Below are 17595 nucleotides of genomic sequence, written 5' to 3' on the forward strand. Positions count from 1 at the left end.
ACATTACTGGGTGAGCAAATTTGAGTTGAGCTTTCTGGTACTTGCAGACCAAAAGCATTTTACCGAACCCTACATCTGGAGGAACAACAAGATAGAAGGAACCTGGGTGGGTCCCTGACAGCCTTGCAGGAGAGAGTCACCTACCTGTCCTTACTGCCTGCCAAATTCCGAGCTGCTTCATCAAAGAGAAATAAACCTCCACCTTGTCTGAGACCCGGTATTTGAGAGTCCCTTTGTTACAGTAGCTTAACCTGTACCTTGATTAATACAAAGAAGAGCTTGGCCACTGTCAGACAGCCTTCCTTATCAGACATGCTGACCCAGCATGGACACCCACTGAGAGCTGCCTGTGCCCCACATCTCAGGTACTTAACCAGTAAAATATTACTGCCTCCCACTTCAATTTTTTTTTTTTTTTTTTGAGACAGAGTTTCGCTCTTGTTGCCCAGACTGGAGTGCAATGGCGTGATCTTGGCTCACCACAACCTCTGCCTCCCGGGTTCAAGTGATTCTCCTGCCTCAGCCTCTCGAGTAGCTGGGACTACAGGCATGCGCCACCACAACCGGCTAATTTTGTATTTTTAGTAGAGACGGGGTTTCTCCATGTTGCTCAAGCTGGTCTCGAACTCCTAACTTCAGGTGACCCACCCGCCTTGGCCTCCCAAAGTGCTGGGATTACAGGTGTGAGCCACCACACCTGGCCCCACTTCAAATGTTTTAAAAAATACATAAAAACATTTGCAAAAATGCTGCCATTTTAATCAAAGCCAAAACACACTTGAGGGGCCACTGACAATCACCTGTAACAAAGCTGTTGGAACTGGGATTGAATCAGATGGGGTCCATTTGCACTTACACCTGTTCAGGTGGCATTTCTGTGTTCAAGAACACCTGATGGAACTTCCTGCCCCCAGGATAGGTGGGCAAGACGAGCTGGCCTTTCCTCCCTGCGCATGTGAGGTGATAAATGTGATAGAGGGCCTCTCAGGCCTGCTTGGCTCCAGGCTCAGCAATGGCAACCTGGGCTCTGATTCCATCAACATCTTGCTGAGAGGTGGACTAGGCTGCACAGGCAGTCTCGGGCTTCCATCCATGTCATTTGATGTGCTGGCTTTGTGGCAAATGTGCACAGCATCCTAAACCCACAATCCCCACTGTTGTCACTGGGTAAGATGCCGTGGTTCTTGTGGAGACACCTGCTATACTCGACATAACAAGATCCTAGACATTCCTTCTTATCATCTGCACAGCACTCCAGAGCTGCCTGCTCTTCCATCCCAAGACCCCCCACTGAATTCACTGCTAGGCCCCAGCACCCTGTTTTCTTCCTGTTGTGCATGGATGCTGCTCTTCAGTTGTCCTTGTGCCCTCTTCCAACCCTATTCAGTCCTGCTTGTGAGCACAACTTCATCCCGTAACTTGGAGATGGCCAGGTCAACCTTGACTTTGCTGTTAAACGTGGCTTCATGGGGGCTGTGGCAGATAACCTTGTGGTAAGTCGAGTTTTTCATCATCTGAATGAACTACAGACCCTGAAGCCAATGATGTGTGTCACTGGTCTGCATCCAGGTAGTCAGCATGTAGTGTGTGTACTGGGTTGAATAGTATTTCCAAAAAATACATGCCATTCCCAGAACCTTATTTGGAAATAGAGTTGTTGCAGATGTAATTAGTTAAGACGAGGTCGTACTGGAGTAGGGTGGGCCCTGAAAAGACTGGTGCCATCATGAGAAGAGGAGAAGACACACAGAGGCAGACACAGTGAGAATGCCTTGTGACGACACAGGCAGAGATTAGAATGATGTGTCTACGAGCCAAGGAATGCTGGCAACACCAGAAGCTAAGGGAAAGGCATGGAACAGATTTTCCCCTAGAGCCTTCAGAGAGAACATGGCCCTGCTGACACCTAGATTTCAGACTTCCAGCCTCTAGAACTGTGAGAGAAAATATTTCTGTTGCTTTAAACCACTCAACATATAGCAGGGGTCCCCAACCTTTTTGGCACCAGGGACCGGTTTCACGGAAGACAATTTTTCCATGGACAGGGCTGGGGGGTGGTTTCGGGATGAAACTGTTCCAGCTCAGATCATCAAGTATTAATTTCTCATTAGAAGCATGCAACCTAGATCCCTCGCGTGTGCAGTTCACAATGGGGCTCCCACTCCTATGAGAATTTCATGCCACTGCCTATCTGACAGGAGGTAGAGCTCAGATGGTAATGCTCACTTGCCTGCCGCTCACCTCCTGCTGTGTGGCCCGGTTCCTAATGGGCAGACCCAGGGGTTGGGGACCCCTGGTTTATCGTATGTTCTTATAGCAGCCCTAGGAAACTAATACAGTCTGCATGATGCCATTGACTCCCACCACAGAGCTCTGACCCTGTTCATGAACCATCTTCAGCTGCGTTAGCTCCCCGACAATCTGGATGAAGAAATACCCTCAATGATGTCTGCAAGACACTGGGGGCCCTGAACAGTGGAGATGTCCTCCTGGATGCACCTAGAGGTCAGAGGATATAAGACAAACTTGGTCAAGTGGTCCTGAAGAGCCAGAATAAATGTGCATAGCCTGGCAGGATTTGCTCGCATGCTGATGAACTAGACTTGGTATCTGCTGCTGAGCACCTTGGAAATCAGTCAGCTTGGATATCAAGCCACAGTTAACAGGTCATCAAGCCACAGTTAACAAGGTGCTCCTTTGCTGGCAGAGTCTGCAGTGTCAGGTAGAAGTTGCTATCACAGGAGATGTTCTTGCAACTGTGCTCCAGCTCCTTCCCCATGCACTTGCACTTGTTATGTCCAGTGCCAAGAGGGGTCTCAGAAAAAATGTCAAAGAGTTTATCCATGTGGATGAAATACTGGACTTCTGATGATGTCTCCTTCATGGACTCCACCAGCTTCTCATTCCCAGTGGGTTGGGATGATGTTGATCCAGGCCAGACGCTGACAGTCAAGTGCCTCCTTCTTCCCTTGGCCTCAGCCTCCTTCTGTCTCCTGGGTCAGCCGGCTCTACTTTCCTTTGGTGGAGATTGCAATTTGTGGACTTACTTTCTAACAGCTATTGCAAGTAGCCAAGGAACAACACAAACATGTGGCCCCACTGCGTCCTGGCCTTGGAAAGGCCAGTATCTCCTCCCTCTGGACATGATCACAATGCCAGATAATAGGCATCCAGAGGTAGATTTGCAGCCCAAGGAGTGGAGACACCCTTGCTAATGGCATACTACTGAGTGAGAAGGAAATCAATGAGAAGTGGCAACACTCACAAAAGACAATTCCAGTGAAAAGGAATAGAATACTGTGGGTCAAACATGAGTCAGGATTCTAATCCTAGCTTACCCTTAAATTGCTCCACCTCCCTGAACCTCAATTTATTCATCAGTAAAACAGGAACAATAATGCTTACTTTACTGGTTTGTTTTAAAGCTTAACTAGGCCGGTTATGGTGGCTCATACCTGTAATCTGAGAACTTTGGGAGGCCAAGGCAGGAGGATTTGCTTGAGGCCAGGAGTTTAAGACCAGCCTGGGCAACATAGAGAGACCCCCTTCTCTATAAAAAATAAAAAAATTAGCTGGCCATTGTGGCACAGGCCTGTAGTCCAAGCTACTCATGAGGCTGAGGCAGGAGGATCACTTGAGCCCAGGAGGCGGAGGCTTCAGTGAGCCATGATCACACCACTGCACTCCAGCCTTGGTGACAGAGCAAGACCCTGAAATAAATAAACAAACAAACAAACAAATAAATAAATCTTAACTAACACTATCGTAGCAGAGATGGCTAATACCCTCCCACATCCACTCTACACTTCTGTAGTATTAGAATTTTTAATGGGCACATGGGCTGCCCATCTAAAGACCTCATTTCTTGGCCAGGCGCAGTGGTTCATGCCTGTAATCCCAGCACTTTGGGAGGTCGAGGCAGGCAGATCACCTGAGGTCAGGAGTTCGAGACCAGCCCAGCCAACATGACAAAAGCCCGTCTCTACTAAAAACACAAAAATTAGCTGGGCGTGGTGGGCATCTGTAATGCCAGCTACTCGGGAGGCTGAGGCAGCAGAATCACTTGAACCCGAGAGGTGGAGGTTGCAGTGAGCCGAGATCATGCCACTGCATTCCAACCTGGGCGACAGAGAGAGACTTCGTCTCAAAAAATAAATAAAATAAAATAAAATAAAAACCTAATTTTCCGGCCTCCCTTGCAACTAAGGTGGCTGCATGATTAGGTTTTAGCAAATGTGATGTGAGCAGAAGAAATGTGTGCAAGTTCTTGGTCATGCCCTTAAAAGCAAAGGAGCCTAGCTTGTGTGCTAATGCAACCACAAATGCAAGTTGTCAATAAATAGTAACCTTAACATAAACATTATCTCCATTTTATAGACACAACGCAGAATTGTATAAGTGGCTAAGCATATAAGCCTTGGAGTCCGCTTGACATGGATCACTAAGCCACTACTAGCTTTGTGACACTGTGACATTGGGCAACTCACTCTACCTCTCTCAGCCTAGTTCCCTCATCTGTGAATATGAGCAATAATTCTAACCTCATAGGTTTGTTTCTGTATTGCTTTCCAAAACCTACTTCTTCTTTCAAGGTCCACCTCAAATCATGCCTCCATCTCCTGACTTTCTAATGGTCACTTCAAAAATAATGCAAATCCAAAAGTGCATTATTAAGAACTTGGACTGAGATGCAGATAGGCTTGACCAAGTTCTAGTCAATGGAATATAGGCAGAAGTGCAACATCTGCAAATGTCCTTATAGAGGAAGCGGAGGAGACATGCCCTTCTCTTCCACTTGTTCCTTTCAGCTGCTGGAATGGAATCTCATCGTTGGAACTCAGCAGCCATTTGGGCCATTAAATATTGTCAGAAATGTAGGTCATATATGGCAGAACATAAAGATAGAAGGAGCCTGGATCCCTGACACTATGCAGCCATGATATCAGCTCTGAGCTGCCTACCTCCAGACTTATTCTATGAGAGAAAAAAAAACTTCATTTGCATATGTTACCATTATTCTAGAATTTTCTGTTATTTAGCTATTCCCAACTAGCATTAGTGAGTTTCTTTTCTTTTTTAAGACAAGGTTTCTCTCGATCTGTTGCCCAGGATAGCGTGGAGTGATCACAGCTCACTGCACTCACTGCGGCCTCAACCTCCTGGGCTCAAGCCATCCTCCCACCTCAGCCTCCCTAGTAGTTGGGACTATAGGTGGTGCCCCATCATGGCTGGCTAGTGTTTTTTATTATTTTTGGTATGGATGGGGTTTCGCCATGTTGCCCAGGCTGATCTACAAACTCCTGGACTCAACTGATATGCCCGCCTCAGCCTCCCAAAATGCTAAGATAACAGGTGTGAGCCATTGCGCTGAGCCAAGTTTCTTAACAATTCAAAAATAAAAAATCAGCTGCCATTTACTAAGTGCTTACAGAATACTGGGCAATTGTGTTTTCTGTTCTTTTTTTTTTTTTTTTTTTTTTTAACAGGGTCTCACTCTGTTACCCAGGCTGGAATACAATGGCAGGATCACAGCTCACTGCAGCCTCAACCTCCCAGGCTCAAGTTATCCTCCTACCTCAGCCTACAGAGTAGCAGGGACTATAGGTGCATGCCACCATACCTGGCTAATTTTTAAAATTTTTTGTAGAGATGAGGTCTCACTATGTTGCCCAGGGTGGTCGAGAACTCTTGGGCTTAAACGATCCTCCCACCTTGGCATCCCAAAGTGCTGGGCTTACTGGCATGAGCCACCTCACCAGGTCAGTTGTGTTGTCTTCACAGTAATTGTCTGTGAAGACAGAGAGCAAGACATGCCCCGGTTATCAAAGGCCTCATAGATGCTTCTGAGACAAATCCCTTCACCTCTCTGAGCCTCAGTTACCTCCTTTGTAAAGTGAGGATAATTGTGCCTAAGCCAAAGATGGCAAACTAGTTGGTCAGGCCCATTCTGCACACATTTGTCTGTTCTGTTATTTTTTAACTAGAATGACTGAGCCAGGCACATTCTAAGCAGTTTACATGATAGTGACTTGGAGAACAGGTGAGAGTGGTCAGATTGGGGATAAATTTTGGAAGAATTGCCATCAGGATTTGCCAAAAGAATGGATGTCAGGTTTGAGGGAAGAAAAGGAGACAAATGCTAAAAAGGAACACAGGTGGAAGCCGGCGCACTAAAGACCGAAGAACATAAAGAGAGAAGAGGCCTCACAAGAGAGACTCTAGACCCTCACGTGTTCAAGTCGCTGAGCTCAGGCCTTGTTCCAGGCAGCCAAACACTGGATTTCCGATCTCTCTTAGAAAAGCAGACATCTGGCAACACTGGGTCTGTTTCCCTCTGTGACAATAATCTGCCAGAAATGAATAAAGGCTGCTCTCTTCATACGGCCTCAGTGCCCATCCGGACTGCTTTCCTTGCAGGGTACCTGCCTGGCCCCTGTAGCTCCTGATGTAATAATCTCTGCAAAATTTGACCTGGAAAAAATGAAACTGACCGAAAGGATGGCCCTACACATACCAATGAAATCGTACAACAGAAGAAGATATGATTAGCAAAATTGGACATGGAGCCAGAACCTAATCCACAAGTCAAATATTTTCAAAATACAGACAGATGCCTTTAAAGTCCAACACAAAACAAAAATGCTCAAAATACGTTGATTATATGAGAGTTCCTGACTAGTGCAGTAAGACAAGAAAAAGTAAAAGATCTGAAAAAAGAGACAAAACCTTCATTATTCACAGACAATATGATTGGCAATACAGAAAAGTAAAGAGATTCCAAAAACCACTGGAAATTTTTTAAGGTTTCGACTTTGTTGCCAAATATGGGGTCAGTACACAAAATTCAATCGTGTTTCCTCTAACGGACACCAACAAACAATATGTAACTTCTGATTTACAATAATTTCACTTACAATAGCAGTCAAACCACGTGGTACTTTGGAATAAATCCCCAAAAGTATGTAAGACCTTTATGAAGAAAACTATAATATTTTATTGAAATTCATAAAATAAGGCCTAAATAAGTGAGAAATCAAGTGGGGTCATTGATGGAAAGACTCCGTGTTATAAAGTGGTAATTCTGTACAAATGCAATGCAACGCCACTTAAGATCTCATAGTTTCCTGGAACTTAGTAGGCAGGTTGTGAAATTTATATGGAGGTTCCAAATATAGCTGAGACCATCTTAAAGAAGACGAAAGAGAGAGAAGAATGTTTCCCATAAAAGAAGAAACTGGAGTTCGGATTTCTCTTTGGAAACTGAAAGATCCGCCCACAGTGGACCCTCACTTCTGGAGAGGAATAATCAGCTACAGCTGACTAGCAGTTGCCCCTTCAGATAGAATATTCGATCTCCAGTTCACCCAGTATATCTTCTACTTAAGGCACCTGCCTGACCCTTGCAGATATTTGATTATGTGATAGTTACCTGGAGTGAGGGCTTAAGATAAGAGGAATGGAAGAGATTGTTTAAAATACATATATTGTTTGGTTGTGTAAGTATTCTCCTCATGGTGAAACTTGACCAGGCAAGTAGAAAGAATAACAGAGAAGTATGTGAATCTAAGACATTGATGTTTCTGGTAATGGTGAAGTTCCGAGTATGATCACGGGAATGCGTGGCTGAGAAGGGATGAAGGAAATGGTGTCTGAGGATATAAAGTGAGAGGACTGGAAAGTGCAAACGGCACAAGTCAGTGTCCCCTGAGACCAATACCAGCAGTTGGGATGAAGGGAATCTGCCTGTTAACAAGGTTTCCTAGGGTCTGACGCACAGTTCTTGATCCACAGCGTCAGAAATAAAGCGGTTAAATAAATATAAGCTACCGGCCGGGCGCGGTGGCTCACGCCTGTAATCCCAGCACTTTGGGAGGCCAAGGCGGGCGGATCACGAGGTCAGGAGATCGAGACCATCCTGGCTAACACGGTGAAATCCCGTCTCTACTAAAAATACAAAAAATTAGCCAGGCGTGGTGGCGGGCGCCTGTAGTCCCAGCTACTCGGGAGGCTGAGGCAGGAGAATGGCGTGAACCCGGGAGGCGGAGCTTGCAGTGAGCCGAGATTGAGCCACTGCACTCCAGCCTGGCCGACAGACCAAGAGTCCGTCTCAAAAAAGAAAGAAAGAAAGAAATATAAGCTACCTATACGTGGGGCTGCCTATTAACTCCGCCAAGTGACTTAACTCCTGCCTCTTTATCTGTAAAATGGGCATAATTACAGCATTGTTTTTGGAAGATTCCATGTAATAAAGTCTGAAGTGTGCTTAACACAGTACTGGGAACTTAAGCAGCACTCACACTTCATCCTAAATACGACGAAAGTCTTTTCAAAAAAATAAAAATTAATGCAATATGACTTACTTGGAAATGTATCAAAAAATAAAGACCGATGAATGGATCGAGGCGTAGTGTGATAGAGTAAAATTTTAACGCTAAAAAGTTAATGGTAAAATGTTCACTGTAAAACTTTCAACTTTTCTTCTTGAAAATGTGCATAATCCAACGTGGGAAAAAAAATAATGCATTGCAGTCAGTTCTGGGGAAACGGAAAGCTAAGTTTTAATTTTGCTATTGCTTTTGCTTTTTTAACAGAAAAGGTACAAAAAAGAAAAAAAATGGGAGAGATGTTCCTGAACTCCGTCCCGCCTGCGGGCTGTGGGCCGTTAGCAAAGCTGCTAGCATGAAATCATCGAGCACCGCTTGCGAAATGCCAAATCCTCGAGAGCGAGGCCGGAGGCTGCCAAACCCGCGCTGGGGAAAGGGACGCCTCCGGGCGCCCCATCCCGCTGCGGACGGAGGTGAGGTTGGAGCGAGCGCTGGCGGAAGAGAGGCTCAGCGCAGGGGGCGCAGAGCCGGCGCTGGCCAATATGCGCCGCATGTGATACCTTTGAGGGCGCGGCGGGGGAGGGTAGCGTCAAATTTCAAAAAAAAAAAAAAAAAAAAAACCAAACCCACACAGCCCCGGCGGGCGGGCGCGCGCGATGGGCGCCCTTTGGCTGCGGGAGCGAGTGGAGGATGCTGGGAAGGAGGTAAAATGGCCACCGGCGGCGGCGCGGAGGAAGAGAGGAAACGGGGGCGGCCGCAGCTTCTGCCCCCCGCGCGGCCCGCGGCCCGGGGCGAGGAGGCCGACGGCGGCCGCGAGAAGATGGGCTGGGCCCAGGTGGTAAAGAATCTAGCCGAGAAGAAGGGCGAGTTCCGCGAGCCGCGGCCGCCGCGGCGGGAGGAGGAAAGCGGCGGCGGTGGAGGGAGCGCCGGGCTCGGCGGCCCCGCGGGCCTGGCGGCGCCGGACCTCGGCGACTTCCCACCGGCTGGCCGCGGGGACCCGAAGGGCCGTCGGAGAGATCCGGCCGGCGAGGCGGTGGACCCCCGCAAAAAGAAGGGCGCTGCAGAGGCGGGCAGGAGGAAGAAGGCCGAGGCGGCGGCGGCCGCCATGGCGACCCCGGCCAGGCCCGGCGAGGCCGAGGACGCGGCCGAGCGGCCCCTCCAGGATGAGCCGGCGGCGGCGGCGGCGGCGGCGGCGGCAGGCCCGGGCAAGGGTCGCTTCCTCGTCCGCATCTGTTTCCAGGGAGACGAGGGCGCCTGCCCGACCCGGGACTTCGTGGTAGGAGCGCTCATCCTGCGCTCCATCGGCATGGACCCGAGCGACATCTACGCGGTCATCCAGATCCCGGGCAGCCGCGAATTCGACGTGAGCTTCCGCTCAGCGGAGAAGCTGGCCCTGTTCCTACGCGTCTACGAGGAGAAGCGGGAGCAGGAGGACTGCTGGGAGAACTTTGTGGTGCTGGGGCGGAGCAAGTCCAGCTTGAAGACGCTCTTCATCCTCTTCCGGAACGAGACGGTGGACGTGGAGGACATTGTGACTTGGCTCAAGCGCCACTGCGACGTGCTGGCCGTGCCGGTGAAAGTGACCGACAGGTTTGGGATCTGGACCGGGGAGTACAAATGCGAGATCGAGCTGCGCCAGGGGGAGGGCGGGGTCAGGCACTTGCCAGGGGCCTTCTTCCTGGGGGCCGAGAGGGGCTACAGCTGGTACAAGGGGCAGCCCAAGACATGCTTTAAATGTGGTTCCCGGACCCACATGAGCGGCAGCTGCACGCAGGACAGGTGCTTCAGGTGCGGGGAGGAGGGGCACCTGAGCCCTTACTGCCGGAAGGGCATCGTGTGCAACCTCTGTGGCAAGCGAGGACACGCCTTTGCCCAGTGTCCCAAAGCAGTTCACAATTCCGTGGCAGCTCAGCTAACCGGCGTGGCCGGGCACTAAACACCCGCCTGCCTGCCAGGGTGAACACACAGCCAGCTTACCCCTCTTAAGTGCCAAAACTTTTTTTTAAACCATTTTTTATCGTTTTTGAAGGAGATCTTTTTAAAACCTACAAGAGACATCTCTCTATGCCTTCTTAAACCGAGTTTACTCCATTTCAGCCTGTTCTGAATTGGTGACTCTGTCACCAATAACGACTGCGGAGAACTGTAGCGTGCAGATGTGTTGCCCCTCCCTTTTAACATTTTATTTTCGTTTTTCTATTGGGTATTTGTTTTGTTTCTTGTACTTTTTCTCTTTCTCCTTGCCCCCCTCCCGCCCTCCCCGCCCCATACCTTTTCTTCCCCTGGATTTTCACCCTTTGGGCTGCCTTGCTCATCTTTATGCCCCAGCACTAGGTACGGGGCCCAACACGTGGTAGGCACTCCATCAGTGTTTGCTGAATTGAAAACATTGTTGACTGTGGCTTCTATCAGAGTGTCTACCTTTTGCAGCTCTTCCCCTCCCTCATTTAATTTGCTGCTTTTAATCTACGTGGTCTGAGAATTTGTGAAACCAGTGTTGTTAGAAGTGTATATAATCTGAATCAATAAGCTCTGAATGGTGGCCAAGGGCCTCTCTTGTGGCACAAAGATGCATGGACTTCATGACAGCTCTTTTGGTGACTCAGAAGCCATTTTTTATAGAATCATGGAATCTAGAATATTCCTGCTGGAAAGAACCTGAGAGTTGGTTTGGACCAATTCCCTGGTTTTCCAGCAGATGAAACAGGCCCAAAGAGGTTAAATGACTGGGTGAAAATCACATAGCTGTCTGGTGCCAGAGCCAGCCTATAGTAGAGTCCCCTGACCCCAAGCCCGGTGCTCATTCCACTACCTCTCACACTTCACAACAATTTCCTCAACACTTGAGGGCCCAGAAAGTCTGATCTCTCCAGAATGATCAGCCCAGAGGAATGCTGAGAAATCATCTGGAGGAGGGAGCAGAAAGAGAAGGTTTTTAAGGAGGGGCTTCTGAATACTTGGGAGATACGGAACGGACCAAGGACCACACTCCAGGGTGCATTCGTTGCTCCCTGGGGCACCACTTCTGGATTACAGTGTGCCAGGTCCTTTGGAGGCCCTACCCCTTCCCCATTCATTGCCACCAGTGAGAAATGGGGGTGCCCCTGTGTAAAGAAACCTACCAAAGGTTTACATTTGCACCTTAGCCTCGATAGCTACGAACCCTAGAGAAGCAGCTAGCTGGAGCTCATCTGCAACTCCTGATTCTCAGGAGAAAGATGGATTTTAACCCAAAATTATGAGTGAGCTGTTAACTCTAAAATGTACTTGGGAGATAGGCCAAGCGAGAGGTCATGGGCCAACTAAGTGTTATCCAGTAGAAAAGACAGTACACTGCTTTTTTTTTAGTGTTTGCTTTTCCTTTGCTATATGTTTTGCTATTTCCTTGTGGCTTAGAATGTAAAATTGATTGTTAAAAGTTTTGTTCTGAATAAATATTTATCTTTTGTATTGCTAAAACTGGTGCACTATTTCCTTTCAAAGTGTTAGATGCAGTTACCCAGCTCCAGACCGTATTTCAATCCCACTTCCGATACACTCCATTTGTTTACCTTGCTAAATACATTTCCCACCCCTGCAGGCAACACTTAGCACCTACTACGTTGTGCCGGTCCCTTTGCATCACAATCAGTTAGCACACTGTTAAAACGGGTTTTAAGTCCTAACACAGTTCCAATAAATCAGAATCACTGTTAGAGGAAGTGAAACATTTTAGTTAATCATCTTCAAGCAATTCTGATGGGCAGCCAGGTTTGAGACCAGAGTATAAGATGTGTGAGCTGAACCCTGCCCTCAGGGAGATTACAGACCTGTGGGAAAGAGAGGTGGTTTGCCAGCTTCCTCGTCTTTCTGTTACTGTAAGCGCGCGCTGTGGATGGGATGCAAAATATTCTTGGGTTCTGGGAAAATGCCATTTCTTCCAGCGGTTGAAAAAGCGGGGTCCAGGGAGCTGACTTCTCCAAGTTAGCCCCCACTGGAGACTGGGCCTGCAGGCAGAATAGGGTCAAGGTCTCTGGACTTTAGGTCCAATACCCTGCAGACCCCAGATACAACTCTCTGAAGGATTTTCCAGCTGGTGATGCTAGGATGATCTGATCCTGAGAGTTAAACGTTCCCAGTATATTGACTCTGACTCAGTGATTTGAGGATATTTCCAGAGCTGATCTGGAGTTGGGACCTGGTAGGCTCTTGGGAGTCCTGTCTTTCAGAGCCAGTTCAACCCCTCTCCTTGTCTCCCAAAGCAAGCAGACTCTCCCCTCCCTCCCATCCCTCTTTCCCGTCTTTGCCAGCGGTTTCCCTCCCTCTCACAGAGCTGGAGGCCAGGGGCCAGGAGAAAGCCTGCATTCACCATACTCTCCACTCCGTTCCTCAAAGCAGGCACTGTGCCAGGGAGCCTCCTTGAAGGAACCTTCCCTCTCCTGGCCCCATCCCCCCACTCTCCAGGAGGGAGGAGAGGAAGAAACTGTTTCCCTGCCCATCCCCCACAGGATCTGCTTCAAGGCCTCCTGCCTGGTGGCCCAGGGACAGCCAGGGGCTGGAGCTGAACAAACCTCCCCCAGCTTCCTTTCCTGATCAAGCAGCCCTCAAATTACAATTCTTCACTGTTTTTGGGCTCCTGGAAAGTGTGCAGAGATGCCCGGACTGAGGCTGGTTGACTAGAGGACATTGATTCATTCCACTTCAACAAATACGGAGGGCATTAGAGCTGGGCCCCATGCAAGGCCCTCTGCATAGGCTGCCTTGAACAAGACAGTGCACTTGCAATGGAAGGTACAGATAAGTAACAGTAGGCAATGTTTACAATCATATATTTAACAATTTTTTTTTGAGACAGAGTCTCACTCTGTTGCCCAGGCTGGAGTGCAGTGGCATGATCTTGGCTCACTGCAACCTCCACCTCCCGGATTCAAGCGATTCTTGTGCCTGAGCCTTCCAAGTAGCTGGGATTACAGGCACATGCCACCACGCCCGGCTAATTTTTGTATTTTTAGTAGAGATGGGGTTTCAGCATGTTGGCCAGGCTGGTCTCGAACTCCTGACCTCAGGTGATCCACCTGCCTCAGCCTCTGAAAGTGCTGGGATTACAGGCGTGAGACACCGCACCCAGCCAACAACATTTGTCCTGTATAGAATTGTCTGAAGTAAAGGTTTCCCTAGAAGAGAAAAACGTCCTGACTGAAACCTGCAAGATGAGTAAGAACCAGGCTAAGAGTGAAGAGACAGCCAAGCAGCAGAAATAGCAGATGTAGAGGCCTGGAGGCCAGAGAGCACACAGCGTGTTCGGACTGGCCAAGAGTCAGGGGAAGATGTGGCTGGGAGAAAACGCCGAGAAGAGGTGTCACAGGGCTTACCAGCCATATTTTAAAACGTGGATTTTGTCCTCAGAGCCTCCAATCAGGCCTCCTCCATTCCATTCATTCTTTCAACACATGCCTGTTAAGCGCCAACTCTATAGGGGCCTTTTCTAAGCGATGGAACACAGCATGGAGCAGGATAATCAAGTCCCTGAAGCTCAGATTCTAGAGTCACACAAGTACATAATTACAGACGATGATGATGCACTAAAAGAAACATACAGGGTGAGATCCCTGTTTAACAAGCAAAGCTGATCCAGTCTTAAGGGTCAGGGATAACTTCCCAGAGAAAATGTTTGAACTGAGATGGAAAAGACATATAAGGAGTTAATTGAGAGATGGGGCTGGGGATTAAGGGATGGCAAGGGTATTAACCTAGGCAAGAGGGATAGCAAGTAAAACAACCCTATAGTGGGAGGAGGCATGACCACTTCTAGAGACTAAATGAATCAGTCTAAGTTTAGAAACAGAAACCACTCTTGCTGTTGAAGAAAATGCTGATCCCTGGGCTGGGTATTAGGAATGACTCCTAGAACACCATAGAACTGCCAGGGGAGTTACTACCTCTCACAGTCAGAAAGACAGAAGCCAGGAGGCCACCACTGGAAAGGCTGAGCATGAGGACACAATGGTGAAGCTGCCACCCAAAGACAGGATCCTGGGATCAGAAAGTCACTGCCAATGCCACTGGCAGGACAGTGAAATGCCAAGTCCTTTCCCTGCCTCTACAAAGCCAGGGACTGTGCACTACTGTCTCCGCAACCATTTACAAGTAAAAACAGCCCAAACTGTCTGGCTTACTTATGCCTCCCTTCCATCTTTTATGCAAATACATCTAAGTGCTAGAGCCCTAGCTGCAAGGGAGTTGGGAGATGTTTTAGCTCTCCAGCATCTGCAGCATAGGAAGGCACATAGAATGGGGATGGGTGCTGTCTGTCAAAAGACAATCTCCAGCACAGAAAATGTGACTGCAATGCAGAGAAGAGGAGCTCGTGGGGGCATCTGGTAGGCCACGTTAAGAATGTGGGTCTAACAACGATGTGCCATTGAAGGACTTGCAAGCAAAAGAGTAACATGATTAGATTGGTTATGTTTTACAAGCATCATTCAGGATAGTTGGTGGAGACTGGGTCAGAGGAGAGCCCAAGGGGAAATACAGTATAGTTCACCCAGGTCTCTCGAGAGATGAGGACATCTTAGGCATGGAAGGCGGAGATGTACAGAGAGAAACAGCCGGGTAAAGAAATCTTTCAGAGTTTAAGTCAACAAGATTTGGGGCTATATTTGACATGGGCTGGGAGAAAGTTAAGTACCAAGGATGTTGCCCAGGTTTCTAGCTTCTGCAGTTGGATGGATGGTGAGGCTTTTCCCTGAGATGCGAAACAGAAGAGAAAATCCAAGTTTAGGGTGAAGGGCTTGAATTTGATTTTGGATATATTGAGCTTAAGGTCTCCATAGAGGATATCTAAGAGGAGATGTGGAGTACGTGGTTGGATACACACAGATCTTACATTCCTAGGAGAATTCTGGCCCTGAGAAATAAACACAGGAGTTGTATAGCTGTGGCTTTCAAACTGTTTTACCACATCCCACAGTAAGATATATATTTTACATTGCAGCCATCATACATATGCATGTGTGTATTTATATCTAAATCTGAAATAAGATTCCTCAAACAATATTTGCCCTGTGCATGATGCACCTTGACACTTTCTATTCCATCGCTTCATCCTTTTGTCAATGCTTATATGACGTGTTAAACTGATTTCACACTCTCCTAATGGTCAAGAGAGAAAGCAGAAGGAAAGATTATACCAACTAAGATTGCGCCTCAAGCAACTTTGACACAGTTTTCCCTGATGGAAAAGGAGATGGTGAAAAACTAATAAGGGACAGCCAGAAAGGGAGAAGGAAAACAAGAACGTGCAGAAACACATAAACCAAGGGAGGACATTTCAGGTGGTAGGGGTTAACAACTGTGTCAAGGGCTGCAAGAGATCAAGTAAAATCAGCTCTAAGAAATGTCAATTGAGGCTGGGCGCGGTGGCTCACGCCTGAAATCCCAGCACTTTGGGAGGCCGAGGCGGGCGGATCACGAGGTCAGGAGATTGAGACCATCCTGGCTAACACAGTGAAACCCCGTCTCTACTAAAAATACAAAAAATTAGTTGGGCGTGGTGGCGGGCGCCTGTAATCCCAGCTACTCGGGAGGCTGAGGCAGGAGAATGGCGTGAACCCAGGAGGCGGAGCTTGCAGTGAGCTGAGATTGAGCCACTGCACTCCAGCCTGGGTGACAGAGCGAGACTCCATCAAAAAAAAAAAAAAAAATGTCAATTGAGATCAGAACTGAAGAGTGCCCTAGGATTGAGTAGTGTGGAGGTTATCAATAAGGGCCTTTTAGAGGAAAGTGATGGGGGCAGATTAAGGAGCAAATGATCTTTCTAAGATGTCAATCTGGCACGCTGACCATTTTATTCCCATGTCACGTCCTCTGGGACTCCCTTGTGCACTTGGAACCCAGCCTGGTACCCGATCCCTTTCACAAGAGGCTCCTGGACTCCTTTCCAGCCTTACTCTCAGCCAGATTGCCCATTACATCCCTTTATGTCAACTCCAGTTACGGCTGACAAACAGCAACCAGAAAGAATTTTGGAGTATGGAGTGGTACAAGACCAAGCTAAGGGGCCAGGTGCAATGGTTCATGCCTGTAATCCTAGCACTTTGGGAGGCCTAGGCAAGTGGATCACTTGAGGTCAGGAGTTCGAGACCAGCCTGGCCAACATGGTGAAATCCTGTCTCTACTAAAAATACAAAAAAAATTAGCCATGTATGGTGGCATGCACCTGTAGTCCCAGCTACTCAGGAGGCTGAGGCAGGAGAACTGCTTGAACCTGGTGATACAGGAAGGGAAGTGCTGGGAAGGGAAGGGCACAGTCCCTTTAAATGACATGGAAGGGAGAAAGGGCGTGGTCCCTGGCTAGGGCTCCACCCCAGCCTGTGCCCATGGACCTAGGTGAGGACAGGCATTTTTGTTTTCCTGCCCAAATGTTGCATTTCCCAAGACCACCCTGGCCGGCCACGCACGCCCCCATCCTGTGCCTATAAAAACCCTAGCAGGCAGACACACAGGTAACTGGACGGCTAGAGGAGCACATCAGTGGAGGAACACACAAGCGGCTGGACGTCGAGAGGAACGCACCGACAGGCACTGACACACCAGCACACCACAGGCCATCGACCAACAGAACTATGCAGAGTTTGGCTGGGGCAGTCGGAGGGGAGCCTGGGCCACTGAACAGTCCAACTCCAGGGGAAAACCTTCTCACTCCATCCCCTTCTGGCTTCCTCCATCTGCTGAGAGATACCTCCACTCAATAAAACCTTGCACTCATTCTTCAAGCCCAGGTGTGATCCAATTCTTCTGGTACACCAAGGCAAGAACCCAGGATACAGAAAGCCCTCTGTCCTTGCAACGAGGTAGAGGGTCTAATTGAGCTGGTTAACACAAGCCACCTATAGATGGCAAAACTAAGAGCATACGGTAGCATAAGCCCATTGGGGCTTCAGGAGCTGTAAACATCCACCACTAGACACTCGTGGGGTCGGAGCCCCACAACCTGCCCATCTGGATGCTCCCCTGGAGGTTTGAGCAGCGGGACACTGAAGAAGCGAGCCACTCCCCCGTCACATGCCCTGGGACGGGGACAAGGGAACTTTTCCCGTTTCAGTGGGAGGCAGAGGTTGCAGTGAGCCAAGATTGTGCTACACTGCACTCTAGCCTGGGCAACAGAGTGAGACTCCATCTCTAAATAAATAAATCAAAGGACCAAGCTAAGGGTGAGGAGACGTCAGATCATGCTGAGTTGAGGGTGAGGGCGCCACAGGAGTGCACCAAATGTGTACAAAGGCACTGAGAC

General features: G+C 48.5%; 2 protein-coding genes across 6 annotated transcripts in view; one reads left to right on the forward strand and one right to left on the reverse strand.

The window, feature by feature from the left end:
• LOC100970234 (uncharacterized protein C20orf96) overlaps positions 1–17595 on the reverse strand; it is an 83305-nt gene that overhangs the window by 22197 nt on the left and 43513 nt on the right. The gene's annotated exons all lie outside the window — the stretch shown is intronic.
• ZCCHC3 (zinc finger CCHC-type containing 3) lies at positions 97–11783 on the forward strand. Its single transcript, XM_034947776.3, has one exon. The coding sequence runs from the start codon at positions 8680–8682 to the stop codon at positions 10258–10260; it is 1581 nt and encodes a 526-aa protein (XP_034803667.2). The 5' UTR covers positions 97–8679; the 3' UTR covers positions 10261–11783.

The sequence above is a fragment of the Pan paniscus genome, chromosome 21 (genome assembly GCF_029289425.2).
Source record: "Pan paniscus chromosome 21, NHGRI_mPanPan1-v2.0_pri, whole genome shotgun sequence".
Classification (NCBI taxonomy): domain Eukaryota; kingdom Metazoa; phylum Chordata; class Mammalia; order Primates; family Hominidae; genus Pan; species Pan paniscus.

What these genes read in the sequence shown, in the direction of transcription:
- ZCCHC3 (XM_034947776.3), top strand. Translation starts at nt 8,680, where the DNA reads ATGAAATCATCGAGCACCGCTTGCGAAATGCCAAATCCTCGAGAGCGA.